Here is a 15400-nt window from a genome sequence, read left to right as displayed (position 1 = left end):
CCAGTGGTCAGTCCCACCTGTGAGCACTCCAGAGCCTCGGGGCCGCTCATGTGTGTCTTGGGGCGGAGGCAGCGGCTGTAGGTCACTTCACGCCCCCCTCCGCTGCTCATTGTTTGGTTAGCAAACCCCTGACCTTTCAGCTCACTGGCTTCTCCAAGATTCTTTGCAGCGCCTCAGAGCGGAACAACCTGAAGGGAATTTGGTGCAAATATTAGGACAAAGAATTTGCTCAGTGCCCCGAGAGGCGCTTCCCCAGCCTGAACAAAGAACAGCAAGCCCTGCTCCCTATATCCCTCTGTCCCCCCAGAAACTGGTCCTGCACCTTACTGTTTCTCAGAACCTCACTGTCCTCCAGTGAACAATGGACCTCTCGTCTGATCCCACACTGACTCTCTCATCCATACCTGCACTCATCCTCTCATCCTAGCTGCTCCTCGACACCCCCATTGGTTATTCTCAGCCTCTGGAATATGACTTTTTCATAGGAAGACCCAGGAAGGGAGTGACCAGTGATCTCCACTGCTGCAGGGCCTTGGAGAGGCCACATGGGCATTGCCTGTGGACAGGTACCCTCACCCTCTGTCTGCCCTGCTCTGCCCATGGGTTCTGGGGTGGTTTAGCTCACTCTCCTGTGCCATTTGCAGACCCAGGCTCCCAAGTATCTATACTCTTGTGGGATACCTTGTGCAGCTCGCATGGGAGAGAGGAAAGCTGAACTTTGCCCTTTGGGAGTGACCATTCCCCACTTCATGGGGAGGGAGGTTGGGGGCTGAACAGGACTGTCAAGGAGAATTTCCTGGGATTTTCCAGAACTGTCTGGGTTTCTGGGCTGAGTTACGGAGCCCATCGTTTTAGGCTGTGAACTGGTCATAGAACCCGTTTGGATTCAAAGTCTGTCTTGTGGACAGTGTGAGAAGTGCTGGTCGGTCCCTGCCCAAATTCCTTCTCTTCCAGGGCATGGGGGCTTCATCCAACTTCCCCCAACCCTTTCCACTGGGTGGGTAAATTCTGCCATAAGAGAGTGAGAGTCTGGGGTCCCATCACGGCACCCCCATTTTCACTGGGCCTCTGGGGACAAACACCAGGAGCATTCAAGTTGGATTCAAGTTGGAGGTGAACAAACTTGGGCAGGTGTGAGGGACATGAAGTGGGCATGTCAGGGAGATCAGGGAACGCTGAGTCTGATGTGGGACAGAATGGAACAGTCAAGGTAAATCAGGGCCCAGCTCCTCTACCCCTAGTGCCACTCCTTCTACCCTTTGTCCCTGATATTGCAGTCTTGCAGTACATGGAGGAGAGAGGGGGGTGCAGAAGCCCCTTGAATCTCCTTGGTGGCCCCCTGTGTCCAAAGCAGGCACTGGCTGCCCCCAGAACCCTGGGCCATTGGCTGTGCTCGCTTCTGCAGTGGCCACTAGTTGGATATTCATGCCTGTGAGTAGCACCTTCCAGTGCTGTACAGAAGGGTATGGGAAACACAGTGTGGACCCGAGGGAGCCTAGATTGGAGGTTCTGGTGTGGGCAGCACCTCTTGGGGGGTCTACCCAGACTTGGGGCTCCATGGAGCATCGGGGGTGGGGCTGAGTGCCAGGTGCTGTTGGAAAGCTCTGACCCTCATCTCTACATGCTTCATGCCTTCTTCAGGAGTTGGCCTTCATGATCATAGTCTGGGGGTGCTGGTTCTCTGCAGCCATGACTATAGGGTTTGGGTGAAGCCACCTCTTTCTGAGGGGCTCAGTGAGGGGCCTTAAGGGGGCACCCCTATGGGTGCAGGGCTGATCTGGCCTCTGTCCCTGCAGAGTTTGGGAGCACTTTCCTTGGTACTCCCCCATGGTTCAGGGGAACCATTTACACGGGGCCAGGGGAGCCTGCTCCTTCTGCCTTCCTGTCTGTCCATCTGTCTGCAATCTGGTGACGAAATGCCAGAGGGACCAAGCTGGTCACTGCAGACATGGGTACACAGGCACAGGAGCCCACCTCTTCCCCAAGCTAGCTTCGGCTTCCTGCCTACTTCTTCCCTGTCCCTGTTTATCCTATCAGTCTGCTTCTCTGTCCTCCCAGGCCTGCCATGTCCTATTCATCTTCTGTTGGCCTCAGTGTCCAGGGGGAGCCAGGCTGCTGTCTTCATCTGTCTGAGCTGGCCACTCTTGCTGGCCTCTAATCCTGTTTCAGAGGCAGAACAAGCCGGTTTTATGCCGAATACTGTTGCTTCAGGGTTGCCCCTTGCAACGGCCCAAACAGTGCTGCGTGCTTGGTCAGCTGGTGCCCACCCGATCAAAAATGTCCCCTCACCTCTGCAGCCTAATGTCACCTTCCAGCCCAGCCTGACTTCACTGTTTGTCTCTGCACTCAGAGTCCACCCTGGATGTCCCAGGGATGCTGTTCCCTGAGTCTTTCAGGGCACTCTGTCTCTCTGTGGGGAGACAGAGGAAACAACCCTCTGGCCATCTTCCCGCCTCTCTCCAGCATCTTCACTACTTGGATGAAGCCTGGGTACTTGAAACACCGCTAGTTCTGGGTCCCTGGAATCCATTTGAGACCCAGCCCACAGCCCCATTTGCCCAGAAGGACCAGGTGTCATGTGATGTTTCTCATCGACACAAGTTTTGAGGCCAGACAATAATGATAATGAGGACATCAGCTCTGACACTCGGGGTAGATGGAGTCGTGAGGATGGCTTGCTCCCTCCTGTGACAGTAAAAACATTGGCTCTGTGACGTTCAGGATTGACTCTTTGTGGGGAGGACTCTCTCCCTTCTGTGACAGCTAATGATGGCTCAGAGCCACTGCTGGGCAACTGGAGGCCAGCACAACAGCGGCCTCAAAACAGCACTGGACAAGGACATCCTTGGATGGCCGCTGAATATGCAAGGGCTGGGAAAGGGGAGTCCCTTCCCGGAGGGGAGCCAGTCCCAGATGGGCCATTATCTCCTTCCCCATGTGCTGTCACCCTGTATGCTCTCATCCTGGCCCAGCAGTGGAAGTCCAGTGCAGGACAGAGGCCCAGTCTCGGGGGGAAGGCTTGGCTTCCTGCTCCTTGTGGGCTTCCCAGCACCCACAAAGCTTCCCTCACTAGATGATGGCAAGCATCATCATTCTAGGGCAACAGAAGGGCCTGAGAGCACCAGGGACAGGCTGTGTGTGGGTCCCTGAGGCATTGGAGCCCATGGAGCTTTGCTGCTGCCCACAGGGTCCCTCAGATGGATACGGTGGTTCCCTATGTGTAAAATACAAACATAAAGATCCTTGAGATGGAGAGACCACTCTAGGCACCTTGTTTTTTTTTTGTTTATTTGGTTTTTGGGGGGAGTTTGGGTCACACCCAGCAGTGCTCAGGAGTTACTCCTGGCTCTGTGCTCAGAAGTCGCTTCTGGCAGGCATGGGGGGCCATACAGGATGCTGGGAATCGAACCACTTCTGTACAAATCAGCTGTGTAGGCACTGTGTTTCTAACCCCTGTTAGGCAGATGGGTCCGATGAAGCAGGGTGTGGTAGAGAAATAATACATTAAGCAGTGAGGACAAGATTAACTGAAGTTAGCCTGCTTTTTTCTTCATGGCCTCTCTCTGTCATGTGCTGCCTCTGCCCAGCTTGTTTGCTCTGCCAGGTACTCATTCTGAGGAGCCCAAAGCAGATTCCTCTCTTTATTCAAACCAACTCTTCCAAACCCGAAAAGGGGAAGGTCTAGTATTCCAATTGGCTTTTACATATCAAAAGAAGATGTTAGGGGAAAAGGAGGTTGGGGGAAACACTTTTGTTTAGTCTGTTAGTATTACTTTACCTCCATGAATGGAGAGCCCTTCTTTCCTTGTCCTACCAGGTGGGAGTGCTGATAGGGCTCAGCTCTATGGGGCTCTACAGTCACAGTCTTCCTATAGCTGGGGCTCCCTGGGGGGTCCCCTCAGCCTGTTCCCATTCTTGGCCACAGGAACAGGCTGGCCTGAGGCAGGGAGGGACATAGATGAGATGCACCATAGATAGACTGTCCCTTAATTGTAGCTGCTCACAGAACAGGGAGGTCATTGCTGGGCATAGGCCGGGGCCGTGAAGGCCTGCAACAGGCAGGGCCCTAGAATGGGGCAGGGGTCTGATCTCCCCTACCCAGCCCTGCTGCCAGGCCCTGCCAGACCCTCCCAGACCCTGTGTCTTGGGTTGACAGGTTGTAGCATCAGAAGTGCTGAGCGGGACTATGGGACTTCTCGTCAGCCTGAATGAAGCTGGTCCCTCATTCAGTCCTCCAAGGTCACATCTGTCCCCAGCAGAAGTAGACGGTGCCAGAGAGCAGAGGGATAAGAGACCTGTGTCTCTGTATAGATTCATGCATACTCTCTGCCTCAGTTTACCCTGTGAGACCAGTCTACAGAACCACAGACTCTTCAGGACCACCCACTCTTCAGAACTTGTTATCATCTAGGTATATTCCAGGTCTCTGGGGTCCCCAACCCAGGTGTGGAAACATCACAACCTGCCTTTATGCCATGGTGTCGGAACTCCTTGCACCCCTCTTTCTGCATGGTCAGCTGCCTTCTGTCTCATCTCTGGGCTACTCTGTCCCTGATCATGGGGGAGTTGCCCACTCTCTGTCCAAGGAATCACAGTTGGCATCCAGGTGGGTGAGTCTGGGCAGAAGGAGGGCATTTGAGATGGGGAATAATGGGACCCAGAGCCAACATGGTGATCCCACTGGCCTCCTCATTGTCTGCACTCAGTGTACTGGAGGGGCGTTCAGCTGGCACTGTCTATCGTTCCCCACATCAATCTGTTTCTCTCTGCCCCATCCCCACCTCAGGGACTTCTCTGTCCAATTCTCTTCTCGGGACAAACTGGTCCTGACCCCTCCCAGGGACCAAATCCCACATGCAAGGCTTCCTCCCACAGGCTACCCCATCCAGCTTCAGAATTCAGGGTATGGACCCCACAGCCCTTTCCAGGGTTCCCCCACAGAAGCCTCGCAGGCCCCAAAGGTCCCTGTGTCATTCGGGGTCTGGGGATGTTTCAGGGGGTCCTGTCATTTCTGAGCCAGGAACTGTGTAAATCATCAGGGTCCTCATGGTGGGAGCTGCCACCATGCCTGACCATGCAAGGCCACTGCACCCAGCTGGACCTAGGAACCAGCAGTTTCAGGGAGTCCAGCGTCAGGACTGGCCTGTGCTGCCCTCTGGTGTACACAGCTCAACATGGCGATTCCTCCCTGGCTGCAGGATTCAGCAGATGAAAACTTGAGTTACCCAAAATGGCCAAAACCCCTCTGGAGGCAGCTGTCTCTGGATGGGGTTCAGTGCTGAATATCCTGTGCCAATGATGGTCAGCTCAGGCGCAGCTATGGTGATGATCAGGAAGAGCTACTATGGACATGGGTGGCATGTCTTGGCTTATAGGAGACTGGTGGACAGCTAAAACCCAGAGCCCTTGGGCCCAAGGGACGGCAGGAGTTGTGGACACAAAGGCTACAGAGGATGGACCCAGCTCACAGAGAGGACTGGAGGAAAGTGAGAGATCCAGGGATAGACTATGAGGGCCACATCCTGAGCTGGGGGTCAACCTGGGCACCGGGCAGGGGGCAGTGATGGAGAGAAGGTTCAGAGAGTGAGGGACACTGGGTAGACACCAAGATTGAGCTAGCTCAACTGCTACAGGCTCCCCCCACACCCCCAAATACACAGACACTTCCCAAAGAAAACAAGAACCTTAAATGATGGACTTTTTAAAAAAAAATTTATTCTCACATTTCCAAAGACAAGGCCAGAGATGTGTGACCATGACCCACAGAGTATGATGGGCAGAGATGTCCCCAGGGGTGTGACAGCACATAGACACAGACACGGGCAGGGAAGAGGCAGGGTGGGATGGCAGAGGGGACAAAGGGAATGGAGAGGGAACAGAGGGAACAAAGGAGGCAACAGGCTGGCATGAGGAAGTCAGAGCTGGTCCCCTCCACCTGCTGCCCTAGCCAGAAATTCTGGGCCGGGAGTGAAGGCTGGTCAGCTGCATGGGGCCAACAGGACATATCAGGGACAGGACAGCACCGAGTAGTACCCCAGCGTTCTGGGGCTCATGTACATATACCAGAGCCTCTGTCTCGGCCCCCAGTCCAGAGTCAGAAACCACCTGGCCCTGAACCCACGCAGGTGGGCAGGTGATGGGAGACATAGACAAGCTGCAAGTTCCCTCCATGCCTTTGGGCCCAGCATACGTCATCCAGACCAAGGGGAAGCTGAGGGGCCTCAGCTGCAAGTCTCCTGGGCACTGATGGACATCAGACGCGACTCTGCAGCTGTCTGTTGGCTGGGCTGTCGGAGGTTGATGACTGGCTGTGCGGTGTCAGGTCCATGGGGCGCTTGTACAGGAAGCAGGTGGTGGCAAAGAGAACTAAGCCCAGCATCTGGGGAGGAGGGATGAGCTGGCTATCCAAGATCCAGAATCAGGCAGGCATGCCCCCCAGAATAAAGGGCACTATATGCCCTGACCAAGACCTTCTGGCTCTGATGCCTGCCTGTGGTTGTACATAGTGCAGAGGTAGTGGACTCTGGATTTGCAGAGGGTCACCTCTCACTCCCCATGTGTTAACATGATCAACTATTGTAAGAAGAGCTCAGAAATGCTGAGGGGCTGTGGTATATGAACAAGGGACAAGGAAAACGGGGCCCAGAATAGCCTTTCTAGTGGACACAGGCTGGTCCAGGCCCAGCCCTGTGTTGCTTCATTGTGTTTGCTCCCGGCTCTGCTCTCAGGGCCATGGGGTTTCTGTAGTCTCTTCCTTCCCCACTAGGGTGGTCTATGCATAAAGTATGCTTCACCTGGGCAACCCCAGCTTGAAGAAGGGGACTGAGGAGATGGGATATAGGCACAGCCACCCCAAAGTCTGCTGGGCATCAGGTCAGGTTGTGCCAGGCTGAACTGGGACCACCATGCCCACTAACCCGCTTGCACAAAGGCCTCACCTTGTAGGCCAGCCCCGCAGCTAGCATGTAGCGGCTCAATGCTGCATTCTGGTAGAGTAGGCAGGAGCCAGGCCGGCCACAGCCTGGGCGCCACAGCACACAGGCCCTGTCAATGATCCAGCCAAAAGCCATGGGTCCTGGGATGCCACCTATGGAAAAAGAGGCTCAGGGGCACACTAAGTGGGATGCCCAGAGGGCATCAGACCAGGGTTTTCTGGGGTGTCAGGGTCCTCGGCATGTCCATTGGGGCCCTCTGCATGCAGTATCCCCATTCAGCAGTACCTAGTGTCCTGACCACAATCCACTGGATTCCCAGAGCGAAGGATCTCTGTGACTCAGAGACACACCTGTGAGAGGAGGGACAGTGTCGGCTCCAGGTGCACCGGCCCTGCACCCCTTGCTGGCTGTGCCTGGACACCTCACCCCGTCCCCCGGTGGCTGGCATCTCGCTGAGGCCAAGTGCTCTCTCCTGCCATTGCTTTTCGGGGCACCAGCTGGGCACCCCAGTCTGAAGAGCTCCGCCAGCACGGGCTGCAAGGAAAGGTTCCGGATAAGCACAAACTCAGCCCGCAAGCTTACCGCAGAGTGGCCGTGAGTGCGGGAACACTGCTGACGAAGGTCAAGAATATTACGATGAACATGGCGAGCAGCAGAAGTGGCTTTGTTGAGCACTTAGAGGCACATTTTCCGGCAGTGGCCAGGCTGGGGACAGAGGAAGCGCTGTGCGGGAGACAGCGGCAGTCTAGGTACACCTGGGGAGTATGACAGACACCCTGCTGGTTAATAAGCAAGAGGGCCACCCTGGCTCCCAGCTCTGTGGGGGTCCTGGGTCCCCTGCACTCACCTGCTGGCCATCATGGTCTTGTGTGGCAGGCCCTGGGCACCCAGCATGGCAGGGCGAATAGAACGTTAGGTTTTGGAGGCCGTGGGGGGCGCACACAGGGCTGTAGTGTTCAGGCTGGCAGCCACACCCAGCGTTGCAGGAGGCGTTTAGCTCTGGTCGGCCTTCAGGCAGGACACTGTGGAGGGAGCCACGAGCAGAGGCAGGTCAGGTGGGAGTGTGACCACAGAATAGGGGCTCGTGGCCTGGTACCCCAAGGGCTGGACATGAATCAGCTTGATGCAGACCTGAAAAACCTGCCCCATGATGCAGATCTGACCACGTGAGTTCCAGTGCTGCCTCTTTGGGGGTCCTCTGGGGGGCACAAACTATGACACAAATTCTGCAGAGCCTCTGGTGTACAGCCCCACCCCCACCCCGAGGTCCAGTTCAGGCCCCTGCTTGGCTACAGACAACTACAGACAATAGTGGCTCTGCCCACTTCTGTGCATACCATCACCCTGTCCTGGCCAGCTCAGCACCAGCCTCGAAGACGAAGGGCAGGACCCACCTTGTGGCCACTTATTCTGCTTAGGGATTATCTCCTGCCAGGACAGCTGTGAGCCCCCAACCCCCGCTGTTCCCACCTGCACAGCTGCTGAAATTTAGGGCAGCAACCTCGTTCCTCGCCCAAGCAGCATGTCCAGGCTGCACAGATGAGCCTGCATGGGGCTAAACCTGAATGCAAGGCCTCACGGCCCAATGTGAGTGTCCCCTTCCCCGCCATGTGCCCACAGGCGGCCGCCTCACCTGCCACTGTAGCTGACGGTCACGCCAGCCACTGGAGCATCGGGGCAATGCAACAGGAAGGCAAGCGTGGCCAGCAGGCTGGTCAGCGTGCAGAGCAGGCAGAGCCTGGTCAGTCTGGCTCCGCGTAGTTTGCTCCTGCTGGTCAGAAAGCCACCCAGGACAGTGCCACCGCCGCCTGCTGGCACCACCAGGTATCCTGCATGGGGCAGGTATAAAGGTGTTGGCAAAGTGGTAAACTGAGGCTCAGGAGGCTGTTGCTGTCTGGTTCGATCTCTGAGTTGCTCATGGGCTGGGAGGAGGTGAGGGGTCAGCATCCAGGGGCCTAGGGGACAAGCACCAGCTAGTGCACTGGGAAGGGTGAGCTAACCCAGAGCTATGCCCTTGGGACCCCTTGGTGCTCAGGGATGCAGTGTCCAGTGGGCTCACATAGGCCCACCCTGGCCAGGGTTTGCAAGGTCAGTCAGGGAAAGGCTAACCCAGTTTTGGACCCCAGGGCTGACCAACGGCCAGTGCCAGCCCTGGGAGCTTCTCACCGAACAGTGTAGCAGCTTCTGAAGCACTCAGGTTGAACTGGGACTCGAGGAACTTGGGGCCAAAGGTGGACATGCCGGCAACCAGCGTGGCCTCAGCTGCCCCCGCCAGGCAGAGCAGTAGAAAGGGTGGGTTTCTCAGGAGAAGCCAGACAGAGCTGTGGGGACAGATGGTGGGGAGCAGCTCCAAGAAGGGTACCCACACCCACACCTACACTCACACCCCATCTCTAAATACAGTCACACACACACACACCTGCTCACACCCAACTCATATCCACGCTCATACCCACACCTATATTAATATCTCATCTCTACAGAGTCACACACACCAACTATTCATAGCCAACTCATCACACCCCATCTCCATGTACAGCCAGTTATCCACACACAACTGCTCACACCCAGTTCACACTCATACCCACACTCACAGAAGACAAGCCAGGTGGGCATCATTAGGTCGAGATGCCAAGGTTTGGGGCTCAGTGGGAGGAGATTCGGCTTCTCATCATATATGAGTACACCCAAATGCCTATGTGTACATCTGTGTGTGACTGTACCTGTGCATCTGTGGTGTCTGTACATACATGTGTATATGTGTGTGTGTCCCAGGGTCTGCCTGTGACCCTTCTGGGTAGTTGTGCACTGAGGACCATGTCACTGATTCAGGGGTGTTGAGCTCCAGGGAAAAGGTCACTCAGGCCTGGCCATATCAGGTGGTGGGCCAAGGCTCCAGCCTGGATAGGACCTCAGGACCTCCCAGTTGGGGAAAGGAATAGGTGGGGGAAGGGTGGGTTTTCCATGGTCAGGAGGGGTGGAAGGAGGGGTCATGAAGGAGGTGGAACTTCCAGGTGCAGGAGAGGGTGGACTTACCGGGGCAGGTCTTTGAGGGTTTTGCCAAAGTCAGGGTTGCTGGTGGCCTGCTGGGTATCTCTCAGGCGTTGGGCCTCAGATGCTTTCATGGTCATGTAGTGCTGGGAACCTGAGGGAGTGGGGACAATAATATCAGCTAGAGGGGCCCGGAGAGATAGCACAGCGGCGTTTGCCTTGCAAGAAGCCGATCCAGGACCAAAGGTGGTTGGTTCGAATCCCGGTGTCCCATATGGTCCGCTGTGACTGCCAGGAGCTATTTCTGAGCAGACAGCCAGGAGTAACCCCTGAGCACGCCAGGTGTGGCCCAAAAACCAAAATAATAATAATAATAATAATAATAATATCACCTAGACCATCACAGTCCTGGGGTCTCACCATCCCAGAATCCCCATCTCCACCCCAATCTTACTGTCCCTATCTCTGCAGGCTGTGTGTGTGTGTGTGTGTGTGTGTGTGTGTGTGTGTGTGTGTGTGTGTGTGTGTGTGTGAGTAGAACCCAAGTGGCCAGAAATGCTGGTGGATGCCTGTGGGCAGGACCAGAGTTTGAGAGAGTCTAGACTGCACCCTGCAATTTAGAAAGAAATGGAAATGGAGCTGGGGCACAGGATGGGAGAAACAGCCCAGAAAATGCTGACCTGGATGCTCCCAGGCCCACCCACCCCTGGGGACAGGCAGGGATACTAGCCTCCTCAAGAGGCTCAGCCCACCTGGCAGCTGCCTCGGGTATCCAAGGAGGGGGACAGCGATGAAGAAAGCAGCTGCGCCGGCAGCCAGGAAGCCGATCCACCAGGCACCCACCCAGAGCGGACTCTCGGGGGTCAGTTCCGTTCTGCAAAGAGAGAGGTCAGGGGCAGCCACACTCATGAGATACTGGGGCTCCAGCCTCTGGATTAAGGGGCTGTTCCCAGGGGTTCTGGAGCGGATGTGAATCACAGGGATGCCTGTGGAGTCAGAGATCCACTGTGCTGTGCAACTACTGGGGTCAAGTCCTGCAGGACAGAGGAATGTCCTGAGTCCTGGTTGGCACTCACCGGTGGCCCAGCTCCGTGTAGATGTTTAGCAAGGCTCCACCAATCAGGTAGCCAGCAGCGGGGCCCAGGATGGCAGCCGTATAGAATGCAGCTGTGGGGGGGAGCAGAGATGTGAATATCCAGCTCCCCAAATCAGACCCTGTCACTCAGAAGGTGCTCAGGGGCTACTCCTGGCTCTGCATTCAGAAATTGCTCCTGGCAGGCTCAGGGGACCATATGGGATGCCTGGATTCAAACTACCATCTGTCTGGGTTCGCTGCATGCAAGGCAAATGCCTTACCACTGTGCTATCTCTCCGGCTCCCAGAAGGTGCTTCTTAACCACCCTGCGGAGCCTCTGAGACTTTCATCCCACAAAGGAGCAGGACCCCATGACCCCCTCTGGAGGCCAAGATGGCATTCATGTCATTGTGAATTTGGATTTCTCAGTGAGCTGAGCACTAAAGACAAGGCCCACTGATAGGACTTTATGCCTTCTCATTCCATGAACAGGAGATGGGGGCTGGTCATGAGGGCCGGTCATGGGGCCTTGTGGGGTGAGGAATGGGGACCTTCCCAGCTGCCTCCTGCAATCCCCCTCTCTGCATGGCTGGTAAGGCTTGAGGTGTCCCCCATAACACTATGGGAAGCAGGAATTTCAGACTCTCAAGTATGCATGAGGGTCCCTGCAGCTGTGTTTGTTGGCGATTGTTTGTGATTGTCGAGAGACACCTCCCCAGTGCAGCCACTCACCGATGTACAAGGACACAAGGTGGGAAGCCACGTTCTCATCCAGGTAGGTGACGCCCAGTGTGTAGAGGGGTGTGGCGCCTGCCCCATGCAGCAGCTGGCCCAGCACAAAGAGCATCTGGGGGCCCAGCAGGCCGGGGTTGCTGTCCAGGCACCGTGTCTGGTTGGCCCCGCAAATGGCTGCGCCACCACCTGTCGCCTCATAGGGGCCAGAGGTGAAGTGCGGCAGGGCGAAGAGCAGCGAGCCTAGGCCCAGGACCAGCACTCCACAGCCCAGCCAGCGGGGTTTGTGCCCACTGCCCCCAAAGTAGCTAACGAAGGTGAGGCAGAGGCAGGAGGCCACGTCATAGGCACTGGCGATGAGGCCGCTGTGTGAGCCGGGCAGCTGGAAGCGCCGTTCCACTGACGTGACCACCGTGTTGATGAAGCCATTGACCGTCATGCCCTGCAGGAAGGAGGCAGCACACAGAAGGCACAGGAAGCCCCGAGGGCCACTGCAGCCCCTCAGGGGCACGCAGCCCCTCAGGGACACACAGCCCTGGCCCCACCATCCCTGCATGCAACGCAACCCGGGGGCCACCCGCCTGCACTGCAGCTGGCTGCAGGATTCAGGGCTGCTCAGGGGTGAGCTAGGGGACACCTTCCTGCTGCATCCAGCTGTGCTGTTCACATCTGACAGGGTGCTGGGGGATGCCGGCTGGGGCGCTGACACTGGGTGCTGGGGCATCTGTCCACCAGATGGTTGGATAGGTGCCACTGAGCCCGGGAGCAGCTTGTGCTGTGGAAGAGGTTCTGGTCAGAGAGCTGGCACCCTAGTCACCGCAATCTTCCAGTCCTGCAGACCTTGCTCATTTGTCCCTGCTCCAGCCCGGTCTGCAGGGTCAGCATTTCTGGAAACCCCTCGGCAAGAGTCCCCCTGGACCCGCTGAGACAGGAGCATCCTGAGCATCACCCGTTCCTCTGGCTTTCCAGAGGCTCCCAGAAAATGAGGCCCTATTCTTTCTCACACTGCCCACCTGGCTCCCCCAGTCAGATGAGGGGTACTCTCGGCTCAGATCCCCTCTATTCAGCAGCCTTCAGCCTTCAGGTCCCCTTATCTCCACTCCCCTCAGCTCCTCTCAATCCGTCTTCCCTTAGCTCCGTTCCACTCAACTCCCTTCAGTTCCTCTCATTCCTTCTCAGCTCCCCCGATCTCCCTCAGTTTAGATCCTCTCATCTTCATTCAGGTCCTCTCGGCTCATCTCCCCATTTCCCATCAGCTGAGCTCCCGAACATTCAGCTCCTCTCAGCTCCCCTCAGCTCAGCTCTGTTCCCCTCACTTCAGCTTGCCTCGTCTCCCCTGTGCTTAGATAAGGGTGACTGATGTGCACCCTAAGGTAGCCCAGGAGTCACTTCTGTGCATGTGAATGGACAGTGTTTCAGCACACACACGTGAATATTTGTGTGCACGAATTCATTATGGAACCTGACTACACATGTTCACCATTACTGTGTATATCCTCATTCATGAATGTGTGTGTACATGTTCAGTACAGCTGTGTGTGCAATATATACCTGTTTGAAAGTATGTGCTTCTGTTCTGTGTGTTTGTGTGTGTATGTGTGTGCAGGGGCATCCATCTGGGGGCACACATCATATTTTGAGACAAGACCAGAATTATCTGCTGATACTCTGAGCAGGTCTAATCCATTAGTTGCACCCATGAAGTGTTTTTCTCCTACAGGGCCCCTTCCCTGGGGGACACTGGAAGTATAGGGGGACTCCCCTATCCTGCCTGGCTCCAGATCTGGCTGTGCTGAGGGACACTCTGAGCTCTTGTCCCCTCCCTCCCTCTCTCTCTCTCTCTCTCTGCTCCCACCATGGTTCCCTCTCATTGGTCACTTTTTGGAGGGGGGCAAAGCCATGTGGAAATACCCCTTCCTTGGGCAGTCCCCTTCTCTCCCTACCCTCTTTCTACCAGGGGTGAGTCAAACTTTTGCTTTTCAGAGCTGGGGCTCTGGACTTCCTGTCCCACTCTTCGACAGGTCACAGTGGAGCCAAGCACACCCCAATTTGCATGTGGGTGGCATCCAGAGGGGCAGGCAGGTGGCACTGTTTTGCATGAGAACAAGGAAACATTATGGGAAAGGGGTACTCTGCCCCCTCCAATGTAGGAACAGTTGGCCAGAGCCTTCCTCAGAGTCAGTTCCCATTCCAGCCTCTGTTTCCCCATTGCATAGCATTGTGGAAGTGGGGGGTACTCCTCAAGGGGAAGACTCCCCACCTCTGCTCAGGGCAGATCCTGGTACTAGAGATCAGCCAGGAGGTTCTCAGGGGTGGGGTAGGCTGAGCATGAATTCAAGCCGCATCTACACATCTGCTGGTAGTACCCACAACTGGGATCTACTGAGTTGTGGAAAGTGGGGCCAGCCTACCTGATCCCACATCCTCTGTGACTGAGCCTCAGACATGGGGTGATGAGTCAGAGACACCCCTAAACCAGCCAGGGCAAAGTGCCACAATTAGGTTTGTGGGAGACCTCACATAGAGCTGAGGTCCAGACAGGAGCAGTATTGGCTTCTGGCTGTGACTTTGAGAGGTGCCCAAGACTGGAGATTTGCAATTGGGGGGGTCCTGCTGTTTGGAGGGGGAGCCTGAGACTGCAGCTCACCAGGTGAGTGAGCTTTGGTCATGGAGTCTTTAGGACAGTAACCGAGTAACATCCCACTGCACAGAGACTCAGCCCGTCACCCACCAGGAAGCACTGCTGCTGACAGATTTTGGGGTCCCAGGTGCAAGCCCTGTTAAGGCTGGGAGAACAGATTTGGGGACAGATTCGACGGAGCACCCAGGAACATAGCTCCTGCAAATACTGTGGGCTAGGGAGTCACCAGTCCTGGGACGATGCAATGGTGGCAGCTCCTTTGGGGACTCAGCCAGGGAGGGACCTGCTGTGGCACAGCTAAGTGGATGGATGCTTTGACAGAGCCTAATGTCACCACCCTGCAGCTGCCACTGTGCCCTGACACCGGGGGGCCCCCCCTGCTGCAGAGCAGCGACCAACCGGAAAGCTGGAGGCTCTTGGAAAAGTACTGTGAGCCGGGCAGCACCAGCCTCACGGTGCCTGCCACTCCTGCCCACTGCAGCCCAGCTAGGGCTGCCTCTCCAGGTCCTGGGACCGGGCACGCCACCGGTGCCCTCAGCTAGCCAGGGTAGAGGCACCGTGGGGACAAACCTGTGCGCACCGGTGGTTCCTGGGGACTCAGCACCGGTGGGACCCGCAGCCACCGCCCAGGCTTCCCCCCTACAGGGACAAAGTGGCCTGGGACAAAGTGGATAAAGTGACACACAGTGCCATGCTCAGCTCATGCCCACGCCTCTCTCCCGCCGCCTCCTACCCACCAAAGTCAGCAGCCAGCGTGACCAGCACTCACCAGTGTTGCCCAGCTCCGTCGCCCCGAGTTCTGCCCGGGCTCGAAGTTTGTCCAGCAGCTACCCGCCCAGATGCTAGGCGGGCCCCGCCCAGACCCCGCCCTGGTCCCCCAGCACCTTGCCCTACCCAGGCTCAGGGCACGCTCAGGACACACCCACAATCAGACAACCCGCCCCATTCCTAACCATGTCCTTGAAGGCCAAGCCCCAAAGTTAACCCCTCGCCTTTTGAGACCCTAGCCCCTTCTTGCTGTCTCCC

The 15400-nt window shown here is 56.5% G+C and overlaps 1 protein-coding gene across 1 annotated transcript; it reads right to left on the bottom strand.

The window, feature by feature from the left end:
• Positions 1–6233: 6233 nt before the first annotated feature.
• On the bottom strand, positions 6234–12289 carry SLCO4A1 (solute carrier organic anion transporter family member 4A1). Its single transcript, XM_049777100.1, has 11 exons — positions 11734–12289; positions 11003–11093; positions 10679–10800; positions 9972–10080; positions 9102–9256; positions 8569–8764; positions 7783–7957; positions 7518–7690; positions 7221–7285; positions 6939–7087; positions 6234–6379 (listed from the first exon to the last, which is right to left on the bottom strand). The coding sequence occupies exons 1-11, from the start codon at positions 12287–12289 to the stop codon at positions 6254–6256; spliced, it is 1917 nt and encodes a 638-aa protein (XP_049633057.1). The 3' UTR covers positions 6234–6253.
• Between the last annotated feature and the right edge of the window lie 3111 nt (positions 12290–15400).

The sequence above is a fragment of the Suncus etruscus genome, chromosome 7, assembly GCF_024139225.1.
Source record: "Suncus etruscus isolate mSunEtr1 chromosome 7, mSunEtr1.pri.cur, whole genome shotgun sequence".
NCBI classification, from domain to species: Eukaryota; Metazoa; Chordata; class Mammalia; order Eulipotyphla; family Soricidae; genus Suncus; species Suncus etruscus.
The sequence above is the reverse complement of the archived record's forward strand: the minus strand, read 5'-3'. Positions and strand labels throughout refer to the sequence as shown.

Bases quoted from the DNA above. Each gene is read 5' to 3' on its own strand.
- SLCO4A1 (XM_049777100.1), bottom strand. From the start codon at position 12,289: ATGCAGGGATGGTGGGGCCAGGGCTGTGTGTCCCTGAGGGGCTGCGTG. The intron at 11,094-11,733 runs GTGAGTGGCTGC...TCCCCCCCACAG, and splicing joins CCTTGTGTCCTTGTACATCG to CTGCATTCTATACGGCTGCC. The intron at 9,257-9,971 runs GTAAGTCCACCC...CTGTCCCCACAG, and splicing joins ACCCTCAAAGACCTGCCCCG to CTCTGTCTGGCTTCTCCTGA.